The sequence below is a fragment of the Larus michahellis genome, chromosome 16 (genome assembly GCF_964199755.1).
Source record: "Larus michahellis chromosome 16, bLarMic1.1, whole genome shotgun sequence".
In the NCBI taxonomy this organism is placed as follows: Eukaryota; Metazoa; Chordata; class Aves; order Charadriiformes; family Laridae; genus Larus; species Larus michahellis.
The window spans coordinates 7,845,540-7,871,879 of NC_133911.1; the positions used below are offsets into that span (position 1 = coordinate 7,845,540).

At 36.8% G+C, this 26,340-nt stretch overlaps 1 protein-coding gene across 5 annotated transcripts in view; it reads left to right on the forward strand.

Moving 5' to 3' along the window:
- PRKCZ (protein kinase C zeta) overlaps positions 1–26,340 on the forward strand; it is a 55,104-nt gene that overhangs the window by 24,646 nt on the left and 4,118 nt on the right. For all 5 annotated transcript variants that reach the window (XM_074609644.1, XM_074609645.1, XM_074609647.1 and 2 more), the window contains 11 exons: positions 1,127–1,258; positions 2,510–2,591; positions 3,303–3,355; positions 5,367–5,555; positions 8,555–8,652; positions 12,849–12,935; positions 13,652–13,787; positions 14,727–14,814; positions 15,529–15,648; positions 16,426–16,505; positions 17,080–17,169. In XM_074609644.1, coding sequence (XP_074465745.1) covers positions 1,127–1,258; positions 2,510–2,591; positions 3,303–3,355; positions 5,367–5,555; positions 8,555–8,652; positions 12,849–12,935; positions 13,652–13,787; positions 14,727–14,814; positions 15,529–15,648; positions 16,426–16,505; positions 17,080–17,169 — 1,155 coding nt within the window. The remainder of the gene's footprint in view (positions 1–1,126; positions 1,259–2,509; positions 2,592–3,302; positions 3,356–5,366; positions 5,556–8,554; positions 8,653–12,848; positions 12,936–13,651; positions 13,788–14,726; positions 14,815–15,528; positions 15,649–16,425; positions 16,506–17,079; positions 17,170–26,340) is intronic.

A 26,340-nucleotide genomic window follows, 5' to 3' on the forward strand; every position in this document is an offset into this window, starting at 1 on the left:
AAAATTTTTTCTTTTTTTTTTAAATGCTATGGGTAAGGATTTATAGTAGCTTAATGCTTTTGGGCAGGACACCGTGTGTGATTCATTAGTCTGAGGATCTGAATAACCGCACTCTAACTTGCCGTTTGCTGGGAGGAACAGACTTTCAGTGTTTCGTGGCTTTGGGACAGTTGCAGGGTTCTGCCCAAGCCTGGAATGGGGGATGAGTGCAGGGCTTCATTTGCTGCCTGCGCAACGATGGGCAGTGGCTCAGCCTGGTACACTAATTACTGGAGAAAACTTGCAGATTGGGAATAATGAGTAAGTTTTCTGTTGGCAACCTGTGCACTCTGTAGAGGGATAACTGAGACTGGGTGACTTCTTGGCATGTAAGAATCTCAGATTGCTCCTTGGCACTTGGGCTGAAGTGGATAAAATGACTGCAGCACGCATACACTGGAAAAATTATTTAAAGACCTGCCCTGTTAAAGTCAGCAGTAGGATGCCTGGCTTCTTAATTTGTCCTTGTTTTGATTTAAGTTATTCAGATGCCATTTTGTTGCATGTCTAAAAAAGGCTGTATTTTTTGATATTAAATAGTGCAATGTACAAAGGTTTTATATCAGACTTCATAGGTGAGTTTTAATTATGCAAAGTTTCTGCTGATGTTCTGCCACTGTTAAAGTATATGGGTGCAGATATAGAACATTCTTCATACTTTAACTTGGCTTTTGTAACTTTTTGTGCCACTCTTCTCCAAAGCAGTCAGTTTGGGTACTTTTTATGTGTAATTGTGTAGTACAAATTCCTGTCAGTTTTGTTTGTGTAACCTCTGTCAGAACCTGAAATTCAGAATAAACTTATTCTCTACGAATGATTTGCTAATGTTGGGCTGTAATGTCTCCCATATGCTTGAGATAGTTGTTTTCTTAACATTCATTAAAAAAAGACTGCATTTAACTGAATTCGAAGTGTGAAGTGTAACCTTCAGTTATTAGGAAACCGTGGATATTCTAGAAGAATTATTGACCATCTGTTAGGAGGTGACTAGGATGGGTTCTTGTAGGGTGGGTTCTCGGATTCTTAAGTACTCACCTACAAGAAAGCAACTGATAATTGAATTGATAATGTGCATTTTGGCTTTTAGAGAGCGTATTGTGGCCAATGCAGTGAAAGGATATGGGGGCTCGGAAGGCAAGGCTACAAGTGTATCAACTGCAAATTGTTGGTCCATAAGCGTTGTCATATACTCGTCCCACTGACCTGCAAAAAGCATATGGTAAGTTTGCATTCTGTATAAAGCTAAGATGTTTCATTGTGTCCTGTGTCGCTGTTTCTAGATGTGCATCTGAAGTAATTAAATACTGCACGTGGTTGTAGGCTTATAATACTCAGTGGTATTGGGTTTTCAGGTTCTTAAATGTCTATGGAGGACAAGCCTTTGGATTGTGAGCAGTAGAGACAAAGTGAGAAAAGAAAACTTGTGATATGACTTAAGTTTGAGCAAGCTTGAGTTTGACTTCTCCAGTAGACCTATTGTATTTTACAGATAAATAAAGAGATGTCATTGACAGTCTTAGTGTTTGTTCCTTTTAGCATATGGGAATGCTTTAAGAACTAAGGCACTACTGTGGTCTTTGCACTACTGCTTGCAAAAAGGCTTGTTGCTTTCACGTTCTTCTTGCCATTTCATTTTCTCCAGGACTGTTCTCATCCTCTCCATTCCCCTCGTATATATTCCAGTGGCAGCTCTAGCGTCTTTCCCAGGCTTTAATCATTAATCTGTATCCCTGAATTTTTTTATTCCTTCGCCATAACCATCACAGACTATAGCCAGTATCTTGATGGTGGTTGCATCTAAATGTTGTCTCTAAATCAAACCAGTATTTTCCTTTATTGGGATTGCGTATGACTTGCCTTGACATTACTAGATTCTTTGCCAATTTATTCATGCATGTTGCCATACCTGCTGGAGTAGTCCTACATGTCTCATTAGCTGCTTATTCACAACTCATAATCATATGATTCTATGATTATCAGTTGTGAATGAGACCAGGGTCCAAATGTGCTACAAAACTATTTGGTATTGTGATCTTTACCAATTTATGCAATACTCTTGCAGAATGAGTAACAGTTCATGTTTTTTTAAACAGGGAAGGAATATGCCAGTGCACTAAATAGTGTGTAACATCATGCTGCAGTGCTTACTTTGTTGCAGTTCCCATGTGGAACAGAATCAGAAGTCTTAAATACAATTAAAGTTTGAACTTTGCAACAAAATATAGTAATCTTACTTTTAGAAGACAGCTAAACATCTGGGGTAGGGAACGGTTGGCATAGCATTTAGGCTTTTGGTAGGCTGGTTTTATAACGCATTATAAAATTTTAATATTTAGAAATACTTTCTATAAAATCCCGTTTACATTCTGGAAGATATAAATGTAAGGTTCTCATTGCGTTGCAAGACACGCTCACTTAAAAGGGACTGCATAAACTGGTGTTTTTTTCCTATATAACTTATTTTTACAAGGATTCGGTCATGCCTTCCCAAGAACCTCAGTTAGACGACAAAAATGATGAAGTTGACCTCCCTTCAGAAGAAACTGATGGAAGTAAGTACTTTCTTCTTAAGTTGAAATTCATGTGTTTCCCCATTTGGAGGCCTGGTTTCCACTCTACCTGTTTGGGGTTTTTAAAGCTTACTTTGGATTACCTCTAGTGTAGTCCCATGGACTAAATGCTCATTAGGGGCTCAGTTACAGTAAGTGTGTGCTTTTGAAGCATATCATCTGGTTTGGTTTCATCCTGAATTCATATGCTCTGAAACCATTCCAGCATGTCAAGTTAAGCACAGAGCAATTGGCAACAAGAGATTTACGTTTTAAAACAAACAAAACCCCTGCTCTTCGGGTCTGAACTATGATGCTAATACCAGCACACCCTCAGACTTTAAGTATTTCTTAATTTTGTGTGATTTGGAGTATTCTTTCTAGGTTAATATTTTTGATGATTTGACCTGTCTTGTGTTATGGGCCCACTTATCATACCCATTCTCCAAAACGGCTCTGGCCTTGTCGGATTCTGTTCTGGGCTCAAAGGTTCACTGATGAATTTCTTACTGTCTCAGAGTTGTTTCTGCAGTGCCCTTAGGATGCACTGTCAGGATTACAAGAATAAAGTGGAAAAACTTTATAAACTGTCCTGTAGTATTTAAAACAAACCGCTGACCCGAAGCGGCTAAATCATCTTTCCATTTATCAATTTTTAAAATTATTTCTAATGAAGGCCTTGATAACCATGCTACTTGTTTGATTCTTTTCCAGTTCCCTACATCCCTTCAAACCGGAAACATGACACCATTAAAGATGACTCTGAGGTATGTTTTACAAATATCTTTGTAATTCACACTTACACACTCTTAATCATACAACTCTATAAAAGAGCTAGTTATTTGTCATATTTTTTTCAGCTACCTTTTAAAAAAAGAAGTCTGGGTTTTCTTTCTGAAAACTGGTATTTTTTTTCAAGCACTTCTGTTGGATTTTTCAGAAGTCTTCTGTATACAGCTCTCTTCATCCCAATCATAAAGTGAGAGTTTTTCTTTTTTTCCTCCCTTCCATTCATGTTGGAACAACAGTGATTTAACAGAGGGTTTGACTTTATTGGTCCTTGCAACAAATGGTGGCTTTGACATTGTCTTGTCTGCTCTCTAATGGATGTGTACCCTTTATCACCCTCAGGCTACCTCCACAGGCTATCATTATGAAAGTTGGTTCAGTTTGATGATACATTAACTATCCAGCTCTCTGAGATGTTTCCTATAAATAATACCTAATAATTTATAGACAGCTCCTGTGGGAATACAAGTAGAATAACATACACTTAAACTGTGTTTTTTCAGCTCTTTTGTAGTAGACAATCTGACCCAGTCTCTGTATGCCAAGAATGTTACTCCCTTAAAGCAGTTTGAGAAATCCCAATACACTAATTCTAAAGGGCTTCAAGACATTTCTTTTAAAAATGCTTCTGGCATATTTAATAAATAGGCTGCACTCTACATCCACTAGCAGTTAGTTTGATATCCCACTTTTAACAAGCCTGCACCTTTTTTCCCTCTACCTCCACTACAATACTTGTCACTACCATTATTTCACACTTGAGTAGCTCCTGCTCTTGGGTAAGTGACTGCCTTATTTTCGGTCACGTGTTTTTAGATTTTTGTCTCAGATTCAGACAGGGAAGGGTATAAATTTAAAACATGTCAGAGAATTTTAATTGTTATGTAGAATTGCTGACTTCTGCTATGGTTAGTACTTGGGTAGCTACTGTTTGTGTTTAAATTTTGAGGTGCTCTTTGTTCAACTGTCCTGAATTATGCTGCTCTGATTTTCCCACCTTGCTTTTGAGCAATAAAAATAATTTAAAAGTATCCTACAGAGAGGAAGTGGCATTCTGGGAGCTATGACCAGAATCTTTAAGCTCAGAGCAATCTCTTCTAATAGCAGTCAATCCTAGATCAAGATTCTTTATATAAGTACTTTCCATAGTTCAGCAGAATGCTGATCTGTCTACAAGTGTAGTATGAGGTCAGATAAAAATAGGCCACAGAAGTATGTCAAAGCATTGTATATATTGGTAAAAATGAAATGTCAAAGTACCTGCTGCATTTGTCTAGTTCACCTGTTTGATCTTCAGTCTCACGTGTTCCCATGTAATTCCAGCAAGTAGTCAAGATAAATTTTATCTTTTTAAATAATGAATTCTAAAATAACACTCTTCATAGTGGAGTATTTCCTGCAAATTTTCACATTTGAGAAATTGGCATCTGCTTCCGTATGTTCCCTATTAGAAATATTCATTTTCATTAAAACTGTAGTGAACTTGATACAGACAGCTGCTGCCTAAACAAAGACAGGTGTATACATTAGCAAATTATTGTTTCCTTTTCTGTCATCTTTTTAGATAGCCTTTATTAATTTGGACTGCAGTGTCTGTCAGAACATGAAAGATGCTCTTCGCTTAGTACATGGCTTGTGGTTCAAGAATTTGAATGAAACCTCATTTCTCAAGGCATTGCCCTCTGTTTTCTAGTAGGGAATATTTAAATGGTTAATTGAATGAACTACTGCCTGGAAAAACACAGTAACTTAAGTAGTTAAGTAACTAGTTAAGTTACTAGTGTTACTATAACACTAGTAAGAGCAAAACCGATAGCAACCAAATACTTCTGAACAAGTGTGTTATAATCAGCCATTCAGATCTGTGTGCCAGTGACAATGGGAAGCAAACTCAGCAAATTCTGTCCAGTGGTTAAAGACCTCTTTGCTTTGATAGTTACTTGTTACGAAAATGTCATCTGTTTCTAGCATTTGTTTCTTTTTATACAGGATATCAAACCAGTCATTGATGGAATGGATGGAATTAAGATTTCTCAGGGGCTTGGACTACAGGACTTTGATTTAATCAGAGTTATCGGACGTGGAAGTTATGCCAAAGTTCTTTTAGTTCGGTTAAAAAAGAATGATCAAATTTATGCTATGAAGGTAGTGAAAAAAGAATTGGTCCATGATGATGAGGTAAAATTCTGTGTTAATTGTATTCTTTACATATTGTAAAAACTTAACAAAAACATTCAACTAAGAAAGCAACTAAGGTTTTAGACAACATTTCTGTAATAGAAATTTTACTGACTTTTGAACTCATTTGTCATCAGCTGTCTGCATGAAGCACCAGGATTAAATCTGAGAGAAATGTTCCTTATTTTAATAACAATTAACAATTATTAATAGTCTTAGTAGAATGCATGTGAAAAATATTCCAACCTGGTTGTGCTAATCTGTAAGTGAAGGAATGGGTGGAATTTGGGCATTTAATTTTGAAAGAAAACCAAGATATTTTCCAAAGCAAATGAATGTAGCTGCAAAGTATTGTCCCTACTTCAGAACAGGAGCTGAAACTGTGATGTTACAGTCACGACTATAGAGGTTATGTGTGAGTGACACAGTCCTCTGGAATATTTTTTTTCCATGGGTTTAAAAAAAAATTATGCTACTACCATTTAAGGTCATTATGGTTTAACTGGCTTGTAAAAAAAAAAAAAAATCTGCCACAGAAATCAGTGTTGCACTTATCAATTATTTTCAAAATCCTGTTGAAATTTTTTTTAATATAGGATCTCAAATAAGGTGGCAGGGGCGGGGAGGAAGGAGGGGAAAAAAAAGCCAACCCTTTGTGTTTTTCCTATAGTATTCATACTTCTTGAAAAGTATAGATTTTATATCCATTCTATTTTTTTCATAAATGTGATGAACCAGTCACAGCAGGGAAGGCAGGTAGATTTGCATGACCTACACTGCCATTAGACTGGAACCTGCTGTGTTAGGTAATGGGACAGGGGCTGGGGTAACTGGAACGTGTGTGGTCAGACCACAGCCCTGATAAACCCGCGGCGAGACCTGCCAGAGCGATAACAAGCATTGTCAGGCTCGACTGTAACCTGCAGTGTGACGTGCCGCTCCATGAGTGGCAGTGTGTACGACAGGGTACCTATGGTATGACACCTTCAACATTTGAAGAGTAAAGAAGTGCTGTGTCATCCTTGTGGGTGGAATTAATAACACAAAATAAAAAAGGAGGTGGACGATCAGTCTTGCTATATAGGGAATTTCTTATATAGCTGTTCTTACAAAAGACAGTGAATTTTTCAAATATATCGCAATTTTTAAGTTGCTGGTGTTATATTGATTTTCTGCTGTTAGGAAGACTGGATTTCTTGAAAGTAGGATGTTGGAAAAAACCCAGCACACATTGTTTTAAGTACTATTTGTGTTGGTAGTTTCAATCTGTTTCTCTGGCTGCCGTTTTTGTCATTATTCCAGAGGCTAGCATTAGGAGACTAAAGTTGTAAAGTTCTTCTAAATTACTTTGGCTTGCTCATCTATTTGATGTTTCTTTTTAAGAATGAAGATTAGACTGTTGCGTGCTTTATTTAGTGTTCCCTTTTTAACATTTGCTTTTCCGAGAGGGTAGAAGCTAAATAAAAGTATTATTTAATGAGTTATGCAGTTGTTCCTGGGAATTGGAGGTAGATGAGAAGTCCATCTCGAACAGTGGCTCTCATAGATAACTACATAGAAGATTGAGCTAACTGGTTTTTCTTTTCTATAGGATAGGCTTTATAATGAAATTCTGCGAATTGATAGGAAATTCACTGAATTCTGTGAATGCATGAGATATTGGAAGTAATGGAGATTTCACCTAGTGTTTCATAGAGAAAGAAAATTAATTACATAGCGAGTATCAGTATGTTTAAATCAGTGCTTTCCAGGTAATGGTTGATATGGGAGAGAAGTAAATATTTTTTTCTAAATAAGATTGAAGCAAATCAAATACCTGGGCTTCTGCTATTAAATTTTTCTAAGCTTAATCTTGTTAACAGTAGTGCACTAGTATAATACTAATGTACTAGTACACAACTGCAATAATGAAGGAGTTTATCGACTCTTTAAAGAAGCTCATTTGGTAAGAGCAAAGAAGTGGACGTGTTTAGTGTTTTATTCAAAATTGTGGTTTTGGCTCATGTTTGGACCCAGGTTTACCCTTCCAAGGTGTTATGTTTTCAGGAGTGCCTGAACACAAAACCTAACAGATTTATTTAATTTGATGGTGACACTTCTTGATTTCCTCTGAGACTTCAGTTTCGCTAACTATTCTTGGCAGGAAGGCCTGGTTTCGCAGTGTCTGTCTTTGGTATCTCCAGATTGGTTGGAAAGCTGGAAGTATCTGTTGAAAATGGAGAAATTTTTAGAACAATTATATTTCTAGTTTGTTGGCAGGGTACCGGGTGTTTGCAGGGTGGACCATGATCAGTGTATTGTGTGAAGAGTGAATGTCTACTGCTAAACCCTGTTTTCCGTAAGGTTTAAATTTTGTGTGGTTGTATGAAAAATGATTAAATGTTTTGTTGTTACGGATCTAAATTTTGCAAGACTATGCTAGTATCATTCACATTTTGATAGATTTTCATTTTATGGTATTGCACTGGGTATTCAGGACTTCTCCTTGTTGAAGTATTCAAGGTGGTCTGCAATACTTTTAAGAATGATTTTGGTTGGACAAACTAAGCAGATTTTGGAAGCTGCATTGAATTCATTTTGAGTTTCAGATGAGAAAATGAAGTTCAGTCTATTTGAACCTTTTAGAGACTGGAGATTCACATTGCTTGTGTTACTGGCATGAGTTGCTTCAGCAGCCTTAGAATCGTTTATCTAAGATAATTGAATTTATTTCTCTGAAGCAGTATGAGCAGTGTATCAAATGTTGCAGATGTGTGATATTTTTAAATGGCTTAACTGCTGTGTGGACCTTTCTACATGGTCAAGAAACTTCTGAATATATAATTGAATTGAAATGTTTTATAACTACTTCCAGATTTTAGGGGGTTTTGTCTTTCTGAAGAACATATGTAACAATGCCGGTATATATAAGGGAGCATAGATGTTCGCAATTTCTTTTCTGGGAATACCCACAGTGGTTATCCAGCAGGAGTTCTGATTGTTCAATTACTCTATTTCAGGATATTGATTGGGTACAGACAGAGAAACATGTGTTTGAACAGGCATCCAGTAACCCATTCCTAGTTGGTTTACATTCATGCTTTCAAACAACAAGTCGGTAAGAAAGATCTGAAATTATTTTGTTTTGAAAATCTTGATCATTGTACTAACTGCTTCTCACAAAACAAACATAACCACTGCCATCACATAGTCGGTAGTTTTTGGAAGGAAGCATTAGGATTTGCAGGGGTTGACTACTGCAGCAAAGCTGGTTCGAGTGGGGCAGCCTCGCCAGTCCGGTGCGGAGAAGGCGGCAGGGTTTCCGGGTCCAGATCCAAAGGGAGAAGATGAATGAGAAGAAGCTGAGCGCTGTGTTCCCAAGTGCAGGCTGTGTGGCTCCAGGAGCAGGAGGATGGTAGCAGGGTGAAACAGAATAGGTTATAATCCCCAATTCTCCTGAGGAGGGCTGAGTCAGTTCTCAGAGGGACAAACTGTAGTTCTGTTCTTCAAAATAGCAGAAGAGTTGGGCTGCTCAGTAATAATAGTTCTTCATAATAATTTAAAAACCTACATGGATATAAAATATTTTTCATCTATATGAGGCTTATGAGCCCTTAGCACATATTGATGAAGTAAGTGATTTAATTTGAAAAATACTTAATAAACCCTTTCTACTTTGAAATACTAGGTCTTCTTGTCCTTGTGTGCACAATCCAAAGTAGATTATTTGCTGCTTATTTTGCAATTGGAATATGAAGAAAATCCAGAGAACTCTTATGCCCATGCTTATGTATGTCACCGGGAAATTTGGATTTGGGGGGGGGTTGTGGTTTGGAGTTTTTTGTTTTCACAGGCACCTCTTTACTGTTACACTTTTACAATGCCTAGTGCCACATGTATTGTAATTAGAAGATAAAAGTCATTCTATCCAGCTTCCTTAAATGGCATGCAGTGTAGAGTGCAACAGTTTTAAGAAGTTTTCATGAATTATCTAGTCATTTATCTTAAAGAATAATTGCTTGTTCATTACAAAGTGTGTCACCAATTTTTAAAATACGAAGGTATGCAGTGTACCATTTCTTCAGTCCTCAAACTTTCACCTTAACTTTGGCTATGACTATGGCTATAGTCGTAGGAAATAGCGTTTTCCTTGCAGAAAAAACAAAGCTGAGATAAAGGAAGTAAAGAAGCTGTACGAAGAGTGTTCTGAAGGTACATGGACTGGGGAGTATTTTGGAACAGGGAGAATGAATGATCCCCAGAGGTGGCTGACTAAGGAGTTGACCAAAAAGAAATGTCTTGCAGACCAAAAAAAAATAATAAATCTTTAGACAACTAACAAACTCTTGTGAAGGGCCCTTTAAGCTAAACCAACATTCACAAACACCTTCTCACCAAATACTAAGTAGTAATGAACATCTAATACATCTAATATAAAAGTACAAGTGGTTGGCCAGGGCGAAGTTTTGGAAAGATCCCTTGCATGCCACTTTGGGAGTTATGCTGACATAGTTGAGGAGCAGAAATAGAGGGGAAAAAAAAAATGCTAAACACAGTCAAAGCTTTCTGTATTCCCTTTGCATCTTTAGGAGTCCTGTTTTTCCAGCCTAGCTGCTCCTTGCAGTGAAACTATAGTCTTACGTTTGTAACTTCTGGCATTTGCCATGGATATAGCCATGAGTAAATTAATCAACATCAGATTGTGTTAACTGGCCCGAAGAAAACAAGTTGTAATATGCAGAGAACAGTTTGTATATAAGTGTATTAATAGGGGGGGTAGTTCCAAAGGAACATGTTCTTTCTCTTACATATTTTTTCTCTTTAAAATGTTAAATACATTTTTAAGATGAAAGAAATGTGGCTAATTGATGCTAAATGTAGCTGCTTATATTGTTTCAGATACTAGTGATGCTTATTTTATTATTGTAATAAAATTACATCTTTGGGCTTGCCCAGAATTGCCAGATAGGTGTCTTCCAAGGATGGCAACAATCTGAAACCTCCATCCTGCAAACCACTGCTGTTGGAGTAAATCCTTCTAAAACCAGCAAGGACTACCAGTATTCCTGCACTTAGGTGCTTCGACATAGCTTGAGACAAGCAACTTTAAATTGCAGGTTCTGAATGGTGTTAGAGCATTGTAAGCTTCTAAATAGAATAGGAAAGTTGGAAGCAGAAATTATCAGGAATGCTGTAATAAAATACGGCTTTTATCTGTCTTATTTATTGTTTATTTAATTTTAGTTTAGCATTTATATTCTTGTGGAGAAGCCACTGAAAGACTTGCAAGCTGGGTTGTGTCCAATAATTTTTCCTGATTTACCTTTTAAGTTTTTAACTTAAGTTTTTCAAATGAAGAATCCTTTTCAAAGGGAAAAAGAAAGTCATCTTTAATTGTTACCAATTAGAATGGTTTGAGGGACTGGAACATGTGTTTTCCAAATGGAATGTTTTCCAGTATGCGAATATATGGAAAGGAGTTTTCAGCTCCTGGAAAATGAGGTGTTTAAAGAAGTACAGCCTCCCAGACAGCCGCCACCTTCATCAGAAACTCTCTCTCAGCATGTTTCTGTCCTGGAGGTCTCTCTGACCTCGGCAGCATCGCCTGGATCATATTTTCCCAAGGACAAAACCTTTCCTGCAAACTGTAATGAAGCCTCTTTATGTGCCTGATTCCACCTATATTTCTTTTCCCTACTGACTTTTCTCTGGTTTGTTTTGAACAAGTTTTTGAAACAGTCTTCTCTACAGAGGAACTAATAGGCCTCAATGCTGCAGCCTTTCTGTGCCTGTGTCTTCTGTTCAGGGAATATTCTTCGTAGAGAGGAACAGAAGTGGGTCCACTGCACCTTCTTTTAATTCACATTTTTCTACAGATAAAGAGGTCTTGTCAAAGTCAAGGGAGAGTGGGATTTCATTATCTGTCCTTCTAGCTCACCAAATTCAGTTTTCATCTCTGATAAATAATGGACATAGGTGAATTGGGTCTCTCAGCCCTCAAATTCTTTAGGCTCAGTCTACCTATACAAAGAAAGCAGAACATTTTTTTTTCTTCTAGGAGTGACAGTATGTTTCTTAACAGTGTATCAGGAGCAGTTCGGTGATGATCTAACAGGGGTCTAACAGAAATAATTTTGTATATGTATATTAATAATATGTTAGATCATGTAACTTTAATTGGAAAGAGATTGTTATGTCATATGCTATTCAGATAAAACTTACGGGTTTTTTCGAAAGTAAATCTGGTTACGTCCCTCTAAGTGAGTCCTAGGTCATCTTGCTCTCAATAGATCGGTTTGAGTGTTTTGGGAACTGAGCCATCACAAACAGCAAGCTTCGTAGTTATATATTTAATTACTGTCATAAATCCTACAAAACGTATTGATCTCTGGAATATTGCCAGATACTCATTAATTATTGTTAATGATGAAGTAATTTTTAAAAGATGGCGGCCTTTTAATGGCAAAACTACATGTCATCTGCAAAGCTGTTTGGATTTGATGCTGCAGCTTCACTATTAAAAAAGAACAATACTTAGTCATGCAGAGTAACAATAATTATTACATCAGGGAAATCTGTGTCAGGTTACTGATTGATTACCCTTTAAGAAGGGTTTGAATTCAACTCGGTACCTCTTTTAAAGTATTTTTTTTAGTCTTGAAACCTTTATTTTAAATAATCAGCATTGTTTTGGGCAAGGCTTTTTTTCAGTCAATCAGGTGTTGTTTTTGAAAGCAGTGCACTCACTGGGCAAACTGTATACCATGGAATTTTATTCCATAAAAGCCAGAAGAATCAACATCATGGAATAAGAGATAGTAAGGTAACTAGCTGGCTGTTATGTCTTTTTTTCAAATGAAAAACAATTTACCTTTTTTGGATAAACTTTCATTTTTGCCATGTGTCCATCTTCTGGCATACTTCTGTGGTTTTGCTCTTATTTCTAAGTAACTTTTTTAAAAGTCTGTGTATCATTATATGCTATGGGGTTTTTCATATCTGTCGCTGAGTGAGTACGTCATATTAGGGAAACACTGATGTCTTTTGTACTGTTTCAATAGTTGTGCAGGTTTCACGGCAAACAGCAGCCCATTGTATGCAGCTGCCTCTCCTTTACATTTAGTCTGGCATTTAAATAAAGGATGTGATCAAATAAATACCCTCTTTTTTCTCTTAAATAGTTTCTGTAGCTGTAAGAAGTCTAGAAGTCTAATTCAAGAGTGGAAGTGAAAATGGCTCAAATTGGAAGGATAAGAATAGCTTTGCTTCTTGAGAGTTTCCTTGGAATCCATTAATTGTATTATATACTTTCAGATTGTTTCTTGTCATAGAGTATGTAAACGGGGGAGATCTTATGTTTCATATGCAACGGCAAAGAAAACTTCCTGAAGAACATGCAAGGTATTTCACCGGCACAGTTATAGCAGGGTTTTTTGCATTGTAGTTGCTTAGTGTTGTATGAAATGCTTTCTAAACTTTATTCCATAAAAGAATATGAATAGCAAAGAAAGAACAAAAGGCTGATTCTTAAGTTTAGAGTGTACTGCCCCGGGAAGAAATGTTAATTTATTTTTTTAAGGATATATATGTTGTTCTTTTTTTTTTTTTTAAAGAAAGCAAGCATTTGATAAGTAGTAACGGTTATTCCTATTTACTTTTGTTTATTGCTTGATATTCAGGTAATGCTTCCTTGGTAGAAGATGTAACTATTCCACTTATTTTGGTGTTACATTGAATTAACATAGTGTTGGTTGGAGAAGACAAAAAAAAAAAATCTGTTTTGCATGACTTTGCACTACATAAAGTCTCATTGTAACTCTTCATAGGCTCAAAATACAGATCATCTATGTCCTACTTGGATTTTTCAGAAAAAAACTCTGTAGGATAAAGAATAAACACTTTCTTAGTAGAATAAAAAAAATAATTTTGCATATTTAATTTAAGGAATGGTTTTATAATATGAGATCAGTGTCCTTATGAATAAGTGTAGCTTTTTGGGGATACTGTTGATAGCGAAAAGCTAACTCTAAAACGATGTTTTAAGAACAGGTATTTTAATTGCACTAGCTTTTGGACAATCTTAATGCTAATATGAATTTTTTTCTTTTTCATTTCAGGTTTTATGCTGCTGAAATTTGTATTGCTCTAAACTTCCTACATGAAAGAGGCATAATCTACAGAGATTTAAAACTAGACAATGTCCTTCTAGATGCAGAGGGTCACATCAAATTAACAGATTATGGCATGTGCAAGGTAGGATTTTTCTTACCTTTGTTTGTCACTTTGCCATTCAGTAGCATAGCTCTGGTTACGCTTTTAAGTCAGCTGCTGCATCCAGTGATAGTAAGAGAAAACTGAGAAAAGTTATCCTTATTATAACGCTAGTGTTACTGAGCCTGGAATTTGGTTGTGGAAGAGGAACTTTAGTCTGAAAAAAGACTCTTGAATTTGTCTGTGACGTTAAAATGCCAGGCGTGAGTGACTGTTCATAGTCTGTTCATTTGACCTCAAGTCTCCTTGTTAGTGCCACGCTGTTTCTGGCTAGTATGGGAAATGGGATTAGAGTCCAGCCTATTTCTTGGTGAGAACAAGTTTCTGAAGCCAAAACCGCAACTGGTGGTGTGTTGATTTTTTTTTAGAAGCCCAGTGATTGAGTATATAATACAAATTTTTATTTCACTTATTTCAGAACGTGGTTAAGGCATGTTACGGTGATGTAATGAGGAAAGCTTGTCTCGTTCCCTCCCTAGAATAGATATTGCACCAATTTCTAAGAATGCTGGACCAAAATGTTTCTCCACCACCAAAGTTCACAGGTTGCAGGGATGCAGCAGTTATGTAAATGTTTGATTCCTTTATTCATAAAATAGAAGGTTTTCCCCAACATCTGTTTGAAAAGAAAATCCAAGTTGGTTTTAATCTGAAATTTTTTAAAATGTATCTGCAAATAGGAAGCAAAATGTTGTTACAAATGTGTTGTGACTCAGTTTTAGTCAATTTGCTGAAGATAAGCTGTTAAGTCGTAAACCACCTTTGAGCACTACGAGTATTTATTTTGCTCTAGCACTGCCTTCTTTTTTTAAAGAAAAGTCTTTAGTCTCTCTAAGTAACTTGGGCTTTATAAGTCTAATTAAGGGAAATTTCCGGAAAAGGAGGTCAGCTTTTAATGTATGAACTGATTTATGCACGTAGGAAGGTTTGGGCCCTGGTGACACTACAAGCACTTTCTGTGGGACACCAAATTATATTGCACCAGAGATCCTCAGAGGAGAAGAGTATGGTAAGCTGTGACTAAACAATTTGTAGTTATAATAAATCGCAAAGCAAAGTTCTAGTTGTAGGCTTGTTCAAATCCAATTATTTTTGATTTCCACATTTTTGTGCCATGATATGTTGGGAAAACTGAATGCATATTGTACAGTTTAATATTTTCTGAAATGATAAGTTATTTTTGTTTTTCTCTTGCAATCACTCATTTCAGCTTCTTTTAAATAATGCTTTCCTTGAAAAATAACTACTGAATGATACTGTAGCAAACCCAAGTCTACTCCTTGAAGAACTTGACATCCCAGCTACTATTGCCATCCAGGCAAGGTTATAGAATGCTATAAAAAAGTTATTGCTCATGCAGAAGTATCTGTGAACTGATCTGATCAATAGGTTGAATCTGTCATTTAGTTATAAGATACTGCAATGTTCAACTTTTTTTAAAAAAAAAAAGTCTGAAAACTTTCGGCTTGAATACACTGAATTTTCGTTGAAGAACTGCTGGTGGCAGAGGCCTACAAACTCCTAGACAGATTACCTTTGTAATCCCAATTCAGAAAACTCGAGCCTCAGCCAGTGCTAGTGGAAGTCGTGATGTCTGTGGCTTCAGTGAAGGTCGAGAATTTCGGTACTCTGTAGAACCAGACCATTAATCTTGACTTATATGAGAGAGAACACCCACATTGAAGGAGCCCTGGCTGAAAATCTGCTCTGCAAATATTTTCAGGGTTCAGCGTGGACTGGTGGGCTCTTGGTGTGTTGATGTTTGAAATGATGGCAGGAAGGTCTCCATTTGATATAATTACTGACAATCCAGACATGAACACTGAAGATTACCTCTTCCAAGGTAGAGTCATTTTGATTATTTTTTTTTTTTCTCGGGGGAAAAATAATGAAAACCACTTCCAGTAGGACAGTTGGGTTTTCCTTTTCCATTGTTATCGCATAGCTGCCTGTAGATCTACTGTAGATAAGGGGCTCCAATATTTCCAGTTCTTCATCCCAGGAATTGACTTTGAACTCAGATAAAACGGTCTGGAATTAGGAAGCTGCCTTCAGACAATAAAATATTTTTTGTACAATGTCCACAGTTCAGAAATAACAGGCAGAAATTGCATGGAAAGGTATCTTTGTTAGAAAGCAGACCATAGGCCAAGAATTAATTTTAAAACTCAGTGCTACATGAGAGGATAGAAGGATCTTTCTTGACAGAACTGTAGTTCAACCTGAAATTTTGCTCCAGATAACTTTTTTTTTACTTCTGATTAAATTAATATAACTATTTTTTAAAACAGTTTTGCCTCTCAGGAATAGTGATGTATGAATTTTTCTCAACAAAAGTAGTAATATTTGCCATATTTATTACAGTGGAAACTCTGTAACAGTCTGGGGAATTGTGAGGTTGCCCACTTCCCGATGGGCAGAACTTCTTTAAACGAATTACTGCCCTTATGTAACAGTCTGCCATTGTTGTCTCGATGAGCCTTATATTAAATCAATTCCTGTTTAAAATCACACTTTTCCATATACTGAGGACATATTTAAATAGTACAGTGTTTGTATTGAAATCATGGTCAATGTCATAAACCAAAAAACAATATTGCTGTTTTTAAACCTGTAACAGTTATTCTTGAGAAGCCAATCCGGATTCCAAGGTTTCTTTCTGTCAAGGCTTCCCATGTGTTAAAAGGATTTTTAAACAAGGTAAATAACATTCTCTTATTTTTAGCATCTAAGATCTGGAAGTCAGAGCTTCCTGTTGAAAGCAATACAGTTAAGAAGTTAATCTACTTATTGTTAAGAAAATCTATAAAACCTTGGTATCCTGTATGTTAAAAAACCCCACTTCTTAGTTGCTAATTTACTGAGGGAATTCCACAGCACAGACTTGATTTAATAGCGTGCACCTAGTGGGGAAAAAAAATAACTGTAGGCTTGTTTATAAAGTCTTTTCTGTAACAGTTATTACTTATTTAATTAAGCTGCTTGAAATCTGTAGAACCATTATCACTTTTAATAGAGAAAAGAAGGATATGAATTATATATTACTAAATAATCCAGATTTTTTTAGTTCTAAGTTGTAAAATATAACTTTAAAATGAACTTTCAAACAAACTTCAGAAAAAAGAATGAAAATGCCTTGATAGCCATAATATGTGTAATTTAGCAGCAGCGTGCACAGCAATAGGGAGTGCTGGAATCACGTATGTGGGCTTCTGACAAAGCTGGGCCGTGGCTGGCTTCGGGGGCGTAACACGAGTTTCTGTGTCTTCCGCAGGATCCCAAAGAAAGGCTTGGCTGTCAGCCCCAGACAGGATTTTCTGATATCAAGTCTCATACGTTTTTCCGCAGCATAGACTGGGATCTGGTAAAAATACTTTTGTTTATATGTGTTCAAAAGGAATAGATTCTTTTCGCTTATAAATTGTGTGTATATGTAACAACCCCATTAAAAACAGTGAAAATCAATTCCATAAATGTAAAAGCTGTTTTGCGTTCTCCAGGTGACATAACATAATGGAAACAAGCTTTCTTTCATGATCAAAAATTTGGCTTGCTTCTGAACTGTAAGAATGGCTACAACTTATGGGTATCACTTTTAAAATACATGAATTTTAAAGAACATCTTAAAAAACATATTAAACCATTCTTGGTGGTCATTTCATGTAGTCCTATTAGTAAACATCTCGAGCTCCATTGGAAAGGAAGTGTGGACCAGCAAGGACAGCCTGTTGGAAGGAACACTTTCCAGTACCTCATTCTTTGCTGATAGAAACCTGTCTGCCTCGGCAGGAGGGTGAGGAGTTGATGAACCCAGCCAACAGCCTGGCCGAAGGGTCATGAAACCAGTGTAGATACAACCATGGAAGATGAGGTGCTTCGGATCAGGCAGCGTTTGTAGTCTAAAAAAAAACCAACCCACATAACTGAATTTATAAATTATATAATTTTTCAAATCAGTAGGATTACTCAGGTAGGTAACAAGGTTTAGTAACATGAGTAGGTGTGAGTAGGATCAGGTCCTTTTTTAAGGATGTGGCTTGAAAGCAGTGTGGTTATTTAAAACAATTCCGATTGTTTTTCAGGTTTTCCTTCTTACTGCTGGTGTGAGGGGAGTTTTTAGTTGATGGTGGAGTACATGACTTGCATTTCAGTGGTTTTGCAGGCATAAAATTTTACTGAAATTGTAGGTTTTCTAAACAGTTCTGATCTTGGTAATTGTGCCTACTTCTGTCTTCATCGTAGAAAACCATCACAGAAATGACATTATGTTTATTGACACTTGAGCAATAAAACAATTAAGTCAGGAATACTGCCTTAACAGCATTACATTCTTTCACTGTTCAACTAGGTGTTAAAAAATGCACATAATATTTTCATAGTGGTAGTAAGCGCACAGGGAGTGTAGAAACTGGCAGGCAGCAGTGCTTGTAATAACATCAAAGAAGTTCAGAGGAGAGAAAACTGTGTGATTACATTTTGCCTTTGTACCCTGCTGTTCAGACCATCGTCGTTCACATTCTTCAGAGAAGACCTTCACTACACAAGGAGCTGGTGTTTTAAAATACCTGATGCTTACAAAATTATTCATATAACGAAGGCTGTCTTGATTTTGTCAGACATGCCTTGTTTTATTCTCCCTTAACCCTCAGTGTTGTTTTCCATTGTTAGCTGCCTAATGGGGCTCTAACGCAAGTGCCTTGAGTTTGTGGTAGAGCAAAACCGCCGTGTACTGCAGGGTTTCTGTTCCGTTCTGCAGGGTTTTTTGAGAGAGGGGGAAAGGGAAGATTATTGGATTTGTACTTTGTATAAGAAACTTAACTGCAATTGGTACTACTTGGTCAACGTTTATACTGATTTGAAGTTTGATTATTTATATATATTTTTTTAACCTAGTTTTTGGCTGAGAGCTTTGATATTAAATATTGGTTTTTAAAATAATGGAAACATTTAGGTGGTTGTCTGCTCTCTTGTGATATGATTTAGGACAGTGCTGTTCAGGAGGATCTAAAATGTCGGATAACTTTTAAGCTAAATTTCTAATAAGAGTTTTGGGAAATATATTCAGGAGACAATGAAAAAATATTTGGAAAGCTTTTTTAATTATTAGAATTTTCTTTGAAATGCAGGTGATGAATAGAAAAGATTTTGACTTAAAAGCTTTTCCAAATCTTTTCAAGTTGAAAGACAAGGAAACAAGAGTCTTAATGCTGACTAACGTTTTGGTTTTTTCCTGTGTGAAGCTTGACTTAAATGGAAAAATTAATAATGGTAAAGTGAACACATATACCATAAACATATTTTTTTTCCTAGTGTTAGTCATCTGAGTTGTTTATGGCACAGCTAACACTTTTGGTTACTCACTCTGCATCTAGGATGGCTTGACGGCATTCGGGGAAGTACCAAGACCACCTTTTTTTTGGATTGTTTCAGTACATGAAACCTAGTCTTATCCTAGTGCCTGGTTTTATGGTATTTATCCTTTATATGCCGAAAAAAGAACTACAGAGCCATGGCTACTGTTATCTGCATACAGAAGCAGTAAGGTTTTTTTCTAGAGCTGTACCAACATATTTTTTCACTCGTTTTTCTCACGTTAAAGGCTGCAAGTTCACTATATGGCTTATTTGAGTGCTGTTGTGCTTCACTGATTATAACATAAAAGAGACAGTCTGATGTTTAGCATCTAGTTCAATGCCTTGCTGTTGAAATGTTAATGCAACTGACTCATAATGACAATCTTACCACCCTACTTCAATTTTGAAATATTCATTTTGCTGTTTCTTTCATCCTGCCATTCTTGTTTGGGAGGCGCTAATTTCGTCTTCCTTACAACTTTCCTTTCATGAGGCTTTCCGAGACCTGATAACTGATGGGATGTTGACGTATCGAGATTCACTACCCAGTTATAGTTTCACGATTTCCTCACACCTCCATCTGTGCTCATCATGTGCTTTTCTTAAACCCGGAATGCGTGATTTTTCTGGGATTGATCACCTTTTTGTTGTTTACTCTGTGCCAAGCGCAATGAGGTGTTCTGGCTCAAAACCAGGTTTCCTGCCCATGTTGGTAATACAAGTAATCATTTTGGTCAGTCGTAATAACTTTCTCTTACATTATGCTTACCTGTTTGGTTTTGGTTTTGTTTTTTTTTTTAAAAGTTAGATTATGGAGATTGTAGCTTTGGCTTTTTTAACTGAATATAAATTTTAGAATTAGTATGTTGGTATCTGTGCTACTGCAAATTTGGCTGCATGACAGACTTTTGTCTCCACTGCTGTGGTGATAAGACCTTCAGGTTAAAGGCTAATACAAGTAAGTTACTTACTCTGTATAAACATGTTGCAGTTAATCTGCCATAAGTTTCCCTTCATGCTAAACACAATCATAGCTTTTCCCATACTTGTATGTTTATATTCCTAAATGGCAAGGGGTTTTTTTTTTACAGTCTTATGTCCTCCACAGCTCTATAGAACATTAAACTCAAAATCTGAGTCTTAAGATCTAAACTGCAATTGCAGTTTTTATTTATGACCTATGATATATCAGAAATGAGTCACCCCTAATTGCACACAAATGCTATTCCTCTGGAAGAAAAGTAGATGTATTGTGGTAACTCTTGTATCGCAGCCGTAAGCATCTGTGCGGGAAGTTTTCAGTCCTGAGTGTAATCTACTGAGTTAGAGAAAACTTAAATGGCTGAATTATTTATGGATTTCTATTTTTAAACGCAGAGCACTAATTATATTGGTGTCTGTTGCCTGGCTTGTAATGTATATCACTTAAGTATTGTGACATTTCTCTCCAACACCATTTAATGAGGTTGTTAATTATTACAGAAAATGTTACTATAGTAACTTATTTCTGGTTTGAGTACACAATTTTGTTATTCATGTAATTTTGGCTTCCGTTGTTAGTATTGTTTTGAAACACACAGAAGCCTTCCCTCTCTTCCTATAAAGTATATCAAATTAAGAATTTTGGAGTCAATACAGTTTGTATTTAAATGGGAAAAATCTACAGTTTACTGTTGGATAGTCATTGACCTGCTTCCATTACATCCATTACCTGCTAGCTCTAGACTCCCAAGGCTGGGCCAAGTCGTTCATTCTCAGTGCTACCAGATGACCCTCCTGAGCTCTGAATTTGTTACTGAATTTCCTGTACTCTGACCAGACCGTTCCATGTCATTTGTGGAGTTCTGTTCCTGTCTTACTGGGACCGAGGACTTAGAGACTTCGTATTTTCAATATTTTACTGCAGAAAAGTTAGTACTTTCCGTAAATCAAAGTAAATACTGTGATGTGGTGAGACAGATCTCCAAATGTGAAGTTTTAACCTTGAGTCTGTGTTGGAAATTCACTCATATTTTTTTTTTAGAAAAAAAGGGTGGTGGAGACTGTGTATCCATAGGAGATTTCTTTTTTGTATTGTTAGGGTGCTTTAATTTGTCATATTTGGCTCAAAAGTAGATAAAGCCTGGAAATGGCTGGTAGATTGCTGGAAATAGTAATGTAGAAAGTGAATGGAAACCTAAACAGTGGTGAATTGTTTAAATCTCAGAAGAAAAACTTCTGTTTGGTGGGGCTGATTGAGGCAGTTCAGGTTTAATCAGTGGAGGAGAATGCGGGCACTCTGCAAACTGCAGAGCTCCCAGTTCTGTAAAATGGATCTCCCCTTACTGGCAGCCTCACCGTAATTAACAGAAAGTCGGGCTTTGCTTTTGCATGAGCAGATACCAACCAATGTTTCAAAAAAATGAAGAATTACAACTGGTACTAAATACTATCTAGCATGTAGTATTTCAAATTTGTGAAACAGAAAGAGAAGGCTATCGGCTGCTCTCCCAGCAAAAGGCATGTAGTGGTTGGCTAATAGCCTGATTGTGGTACTTTAATTTTTAAATGAGAACTGTGAAAATGAAGCTTTGTAAGGAATTCCAATCTCTGTACAAAACCACATATTAAAACAGGCTTGTCATTTAATACTGTTATCACTGAGGATGTGTTGCATGAAAACAAATAGTGATTTTTCGATTTTCCATTAGTGTCATTAGGTCTCTTCTGTAGGGAGTTTTGAATGTTGATTTTCTATCTGATATTTCTCTAGAGGAACGGTGACCTCCAGTGGCCAGCAAGGCTAACCCAAAGTGTATGTCCCACATAGGCCATAGCAGATCAGAATAATGATCAAGGCTGGTAGCCTGTCTCTGTCAAAGCCAATCCTCGAAGCTTCAGAGGAAGGTAAAAACGGTTCTAAACACTCTTAGCCTACCACGTTTCTGCTACAGATAACTAACTCTGATTCATGTAGGGGTCAGGTTTATGTCCTGCAGCCATGGGTATTGATGTAGATTGTATAGATGTACAGTTCAAAAATAATGGTCAGAAAATTTTGTAACATTTTGCATTTTAAACACAGGTTTTAAGTGCAAACTTCTGTGGTGGTAAATTCCTTAATAGAAATGTAGGGAATAGGGGGGATGTAAGTGGATTTTGCTTCCTGTGATAAAAAAATCTCCACAATTCAGAGAAGGCAGGAAGAATTCATTTAATCAAAACTTCATTCTGAAATAATGAGCAATTTATTCTTGAATCAATTGAATGCCTATTAGTATCATTACCAAAAGGACAAGTTTTAGTGGTGAATGAGTTACGTGATGTAATCAGAAATCTTATCCTCACTCACCCTGAAAACATCTTTTCTGCACATACATAAACCCACAATTTTACACTAGGTTGAATTTAAACTTTTTACAGAATTTTCAAGGAATTTAATGAGGATCTTCATGTTAGAGTTATTAAGCTTAGTAATGACATAGTCTGACTTGCTGTTATCAGTGAACGCGAAGCTCTTGTTTTTGCAAAGTCAATATATTTGTGAAATGGTCTATGGCCTGTCTAGAAGTTTTGAGTATCGTTAGCATGAGGGTGTGAGCTCTGTTACACAAGTTCTGGTTGAGACTCTGTGTTTGTATCTTTAAGCCACACTGATTGTTTGGGCTTTTTTTGAGGAAAGGGAGAAAAATAAACTGTTGCTATGGCATCTTTGCCCTTTCTGATCTGCCCGAAGGATTCGCTCCAGCAGGAACAAGAACATCACAGTTATCCGGTGCGCTCACAGATGTCTCTGGGCCATTCTGTTACCCAGCATTTACAGCTCTCCCTCCTTCGCTTTGCTGTGGCACCTCCAGCTCTGCCCCAGCAGCCTTCTATTGCCAGGGGATTCATGCAAGAAGTTTTGTAGCTCTGTTCCGGTGGAGCTCTGTGAGATTCTTCTTTACAAAGCCATTGGTGGTGGGATGCTGATCCTGTGTAAGGTCCTGGAGTTTCTGCTTGGATGATTCCCTGAACAAAAAAGGCACGCGATAGTGACAATCAGACTTTTGTAGTATTGGAAGCCCGGATTTATTTACCTTGTGTTTTTTCTGTGTCTTCTAATTAATGTTTAATTCAGTAATGTTAAACAGGAAAAACAGATTCCGAACTGCATCATACCTAGGAAATCACTAGTGTTTTTTAAGACTCTTTCAAACAACTGTGGAAGCAAAGAATGTAGCTTCTGAGCTTCACTCTGAAAATAGCAACGCTGACTAACGTGTTAGGAGCAGTATTCAGAAAGGGTGTCAAGAGATATATGTGCCAGTGCTGAAAAACAGGATTCTTATAATTATTTTTTGCATTCTTATCCAGAAACTCTTCTATCATTTTCTTTCTACAGGCAAAGTAATGAGTTGAATCCATTTATGGGTTCAGGATTGGTGTATGTAGTCAGAGCCTCCTTAAACTAAAGGAGCTTTGTGTGAATGCAGCACACCAATTAAGCAAACGTTTTGCAGAATTGGCATTTTAGATAGTCATAAACAGAAGAATTGTGAAAATATATGGTTATCTATTATGTATAACACAGTTATGGTTATAACAATTGCTAAATTGGCAAGCTGGGGCCAAATTAAAATTTTCACTTTCTTCAATGCTCAATAACAGCTCTTGAAGTGTTGCCACAAGAATTGCGTTCTTTTTACAAAGCATACAAAATTTACCAGCATCTATAAATAATTATAAAAATGGTAAAACTACAGTTGATAGAAAAGCACATTTTATGAGGCAATATATGCTAGCATCTTCATTGAGATGGTCTCTTTAATTGCCAGTTTAATCATTTGCCGTGCCTTGCTTTGTAACGAGCCCGCTGGTCTTCCGGTTGCCGTTGGGTTTCCAGTGAACCTCTGTCTCAGTCTGATCTGTGGCTCATGAGAGCTGCCACAGTCTGATACCAAAATAATTTTGGAGAATGAGACTCAATGGCAGAACTTTTGAATAGAAAAATTAGGAGACTCAGTCAAATATTTAAAAGATAAATAATAAGCATTGGCGTTTTGGAGATGAAGATGAACTTTCCAGGCAATCGTAGCGTTTCTCGCGGTACTCCCACAGTCAGTGTCTCGCAATTGTGAGTCTCCAAAGCCATTACAGTGGCTTTTTCAAAGAAGCAGTTGTTCTCAGACCAAATGGCTGTGCAGTACTGAGTAAACGTAGAGTATTCAGGAGAGCTCAATCAGTTGCTTGTAATTTTGGACTTGATGGTCCTTAAGGGTCCCTTCCAACTTGAGATATTCTATAAATTTTTAATGTCAATTTGTGAGCTAATTTAGACTCAGTGTATGACATTTTCTTATTTAATGCTTCATGAATGTGATGGTTCTTTACTTATTGAGCTAATAAGATTTCCTCATGGAAAAGAGTTTTGCCATACCCCTCATTAATATGTAGATGTGAGGATCTTGTATTTAGAATGAAAGATACTATTAATTGGTTTTAGTTCTACTGTTTTTCTGTCATCTCTTACTGCAGCACACAGATACTTTGTCTTTCTTACTGTTTCTAATAACTGAAGCATTAGAAGTGCATAAAAGTACAGCTTAAACTTCTAAAATGTTATCCTTTTTCATCCATAATTCTTCCCTAGCATTAAAGCATTCCTTGCTACCTTTGTCATATTCCATCCCTGAATTTCATATTTTTGGTATAAGGCATTACCTCAGGTTACTGACAGCTGTGGACACTAGTATTTGGCCAGTCATCTTTCCATAAAACACACCGACGTTCATAGAACAAACTTAACTAAACCCATATGTGTTAAGCAATGGAGTGTCTTGGAAATGCTGTGAGTTTCTAGTTAGACTAAAAGTGTTTGAGAAGTGAGCTGTTCTCGTTGTGTGTTATCAGCACGGTTCAGTTCATACTGGTTTTATTACTGAAGTTCCAGTCCTTGATGTTAAGCTGAATTGTTTACCTGTTACTGACTCTCCAGGATATAATGCTTCGAAGTCGTGTGTTTGCTTGTAGGAAGGAGCTGAGCAGTAGCTGTCACTTGGCGGCTGCGTGGCACAGAAAACTTAGTTGAATGTTCCCCAGATGGTCCGGGAGGGGAAGAGGCAGCTAATGCCAGTTTGCAGCCTTGCGGGGAGTTTAAGCATCAATTGAAGCAATATGTTGTACTTGAGATTTCTTTTTTTCCTTCCCTCTTTCTTGTTATGAAGCAGAAGAGAGCTTGCTTTGGCTTCTTAGAGAGTACTTGTATTAGGGTGCAGTGTGAAATTGCAAGTCATGATGAAGGCGATTCCGCTCACAAAAGCGAGGGGTGTATAATTCGTAACTTCAGGAAAAATGTGAGAAGTATAAATCCATTTGAATAGTTCTAGTCAATTCTACAAGAGCTCCATTGGCTTATTGTAATATAAGATGTTTCATATTCTGTAATATTTCAACTGCAAGACTCAGTAATATGACAGATGTAACATGTAGAAAACATAGTATTACATGTCATTTGTGGTAAAAAGCTGGCAAGAACTTAGCTGGCCATGCAAAATCACAAAACGTGATTATCAACTGGTTTTGATATACTGGTTTCCAGTCTATCAGCTGGATCGGTTCCTTGGGGGTCTACCAGCTTCCCAAAGTTAAAACTTGTATCTGTGACTTTTCCCCTGGACCTGAAACTGTGACTACTTGAAAACAAGCTGAAAAAGGTGGAGGAGTTCTTGCACCATTTTTGGAACTGCCACAGGTAGTGATTTAAATGAATGATGACAATTAATCTGTTATCAGCTCCTGGGTCACTCAGACCTGTGCCAAAAGCTGGAGGATTGTAGGGATTTCCCTTAAACTGAAAACTATAGGTACTGATGAACATGCTACTGGTATGGCAAATGAGAAAAGGGTCTTAATGACAACCACTGCATTATTTGAGTAAAAAAAAAACAAACTAAAAAAAACCCCAAAAAATCCCATGTTTTATTGACTATCCCTGGTAAGGAAGATAAATATGGGGTTTCGGTTCCTGTAGCAGGAAATACTGTATGTAAATGTATTCATGGTTAAATTTCAATTGCAGAATACAATTCTGGGCTGCTTTAGCTATTTTATAGATTAGCACTACTTGCTTTTAATGATTGCTTACCCATGTGGCTAGCATTGATTGGGATGTAAATATTGCTCACTTTTTTGTTCCATACAGGAATTAACATTAACAAATA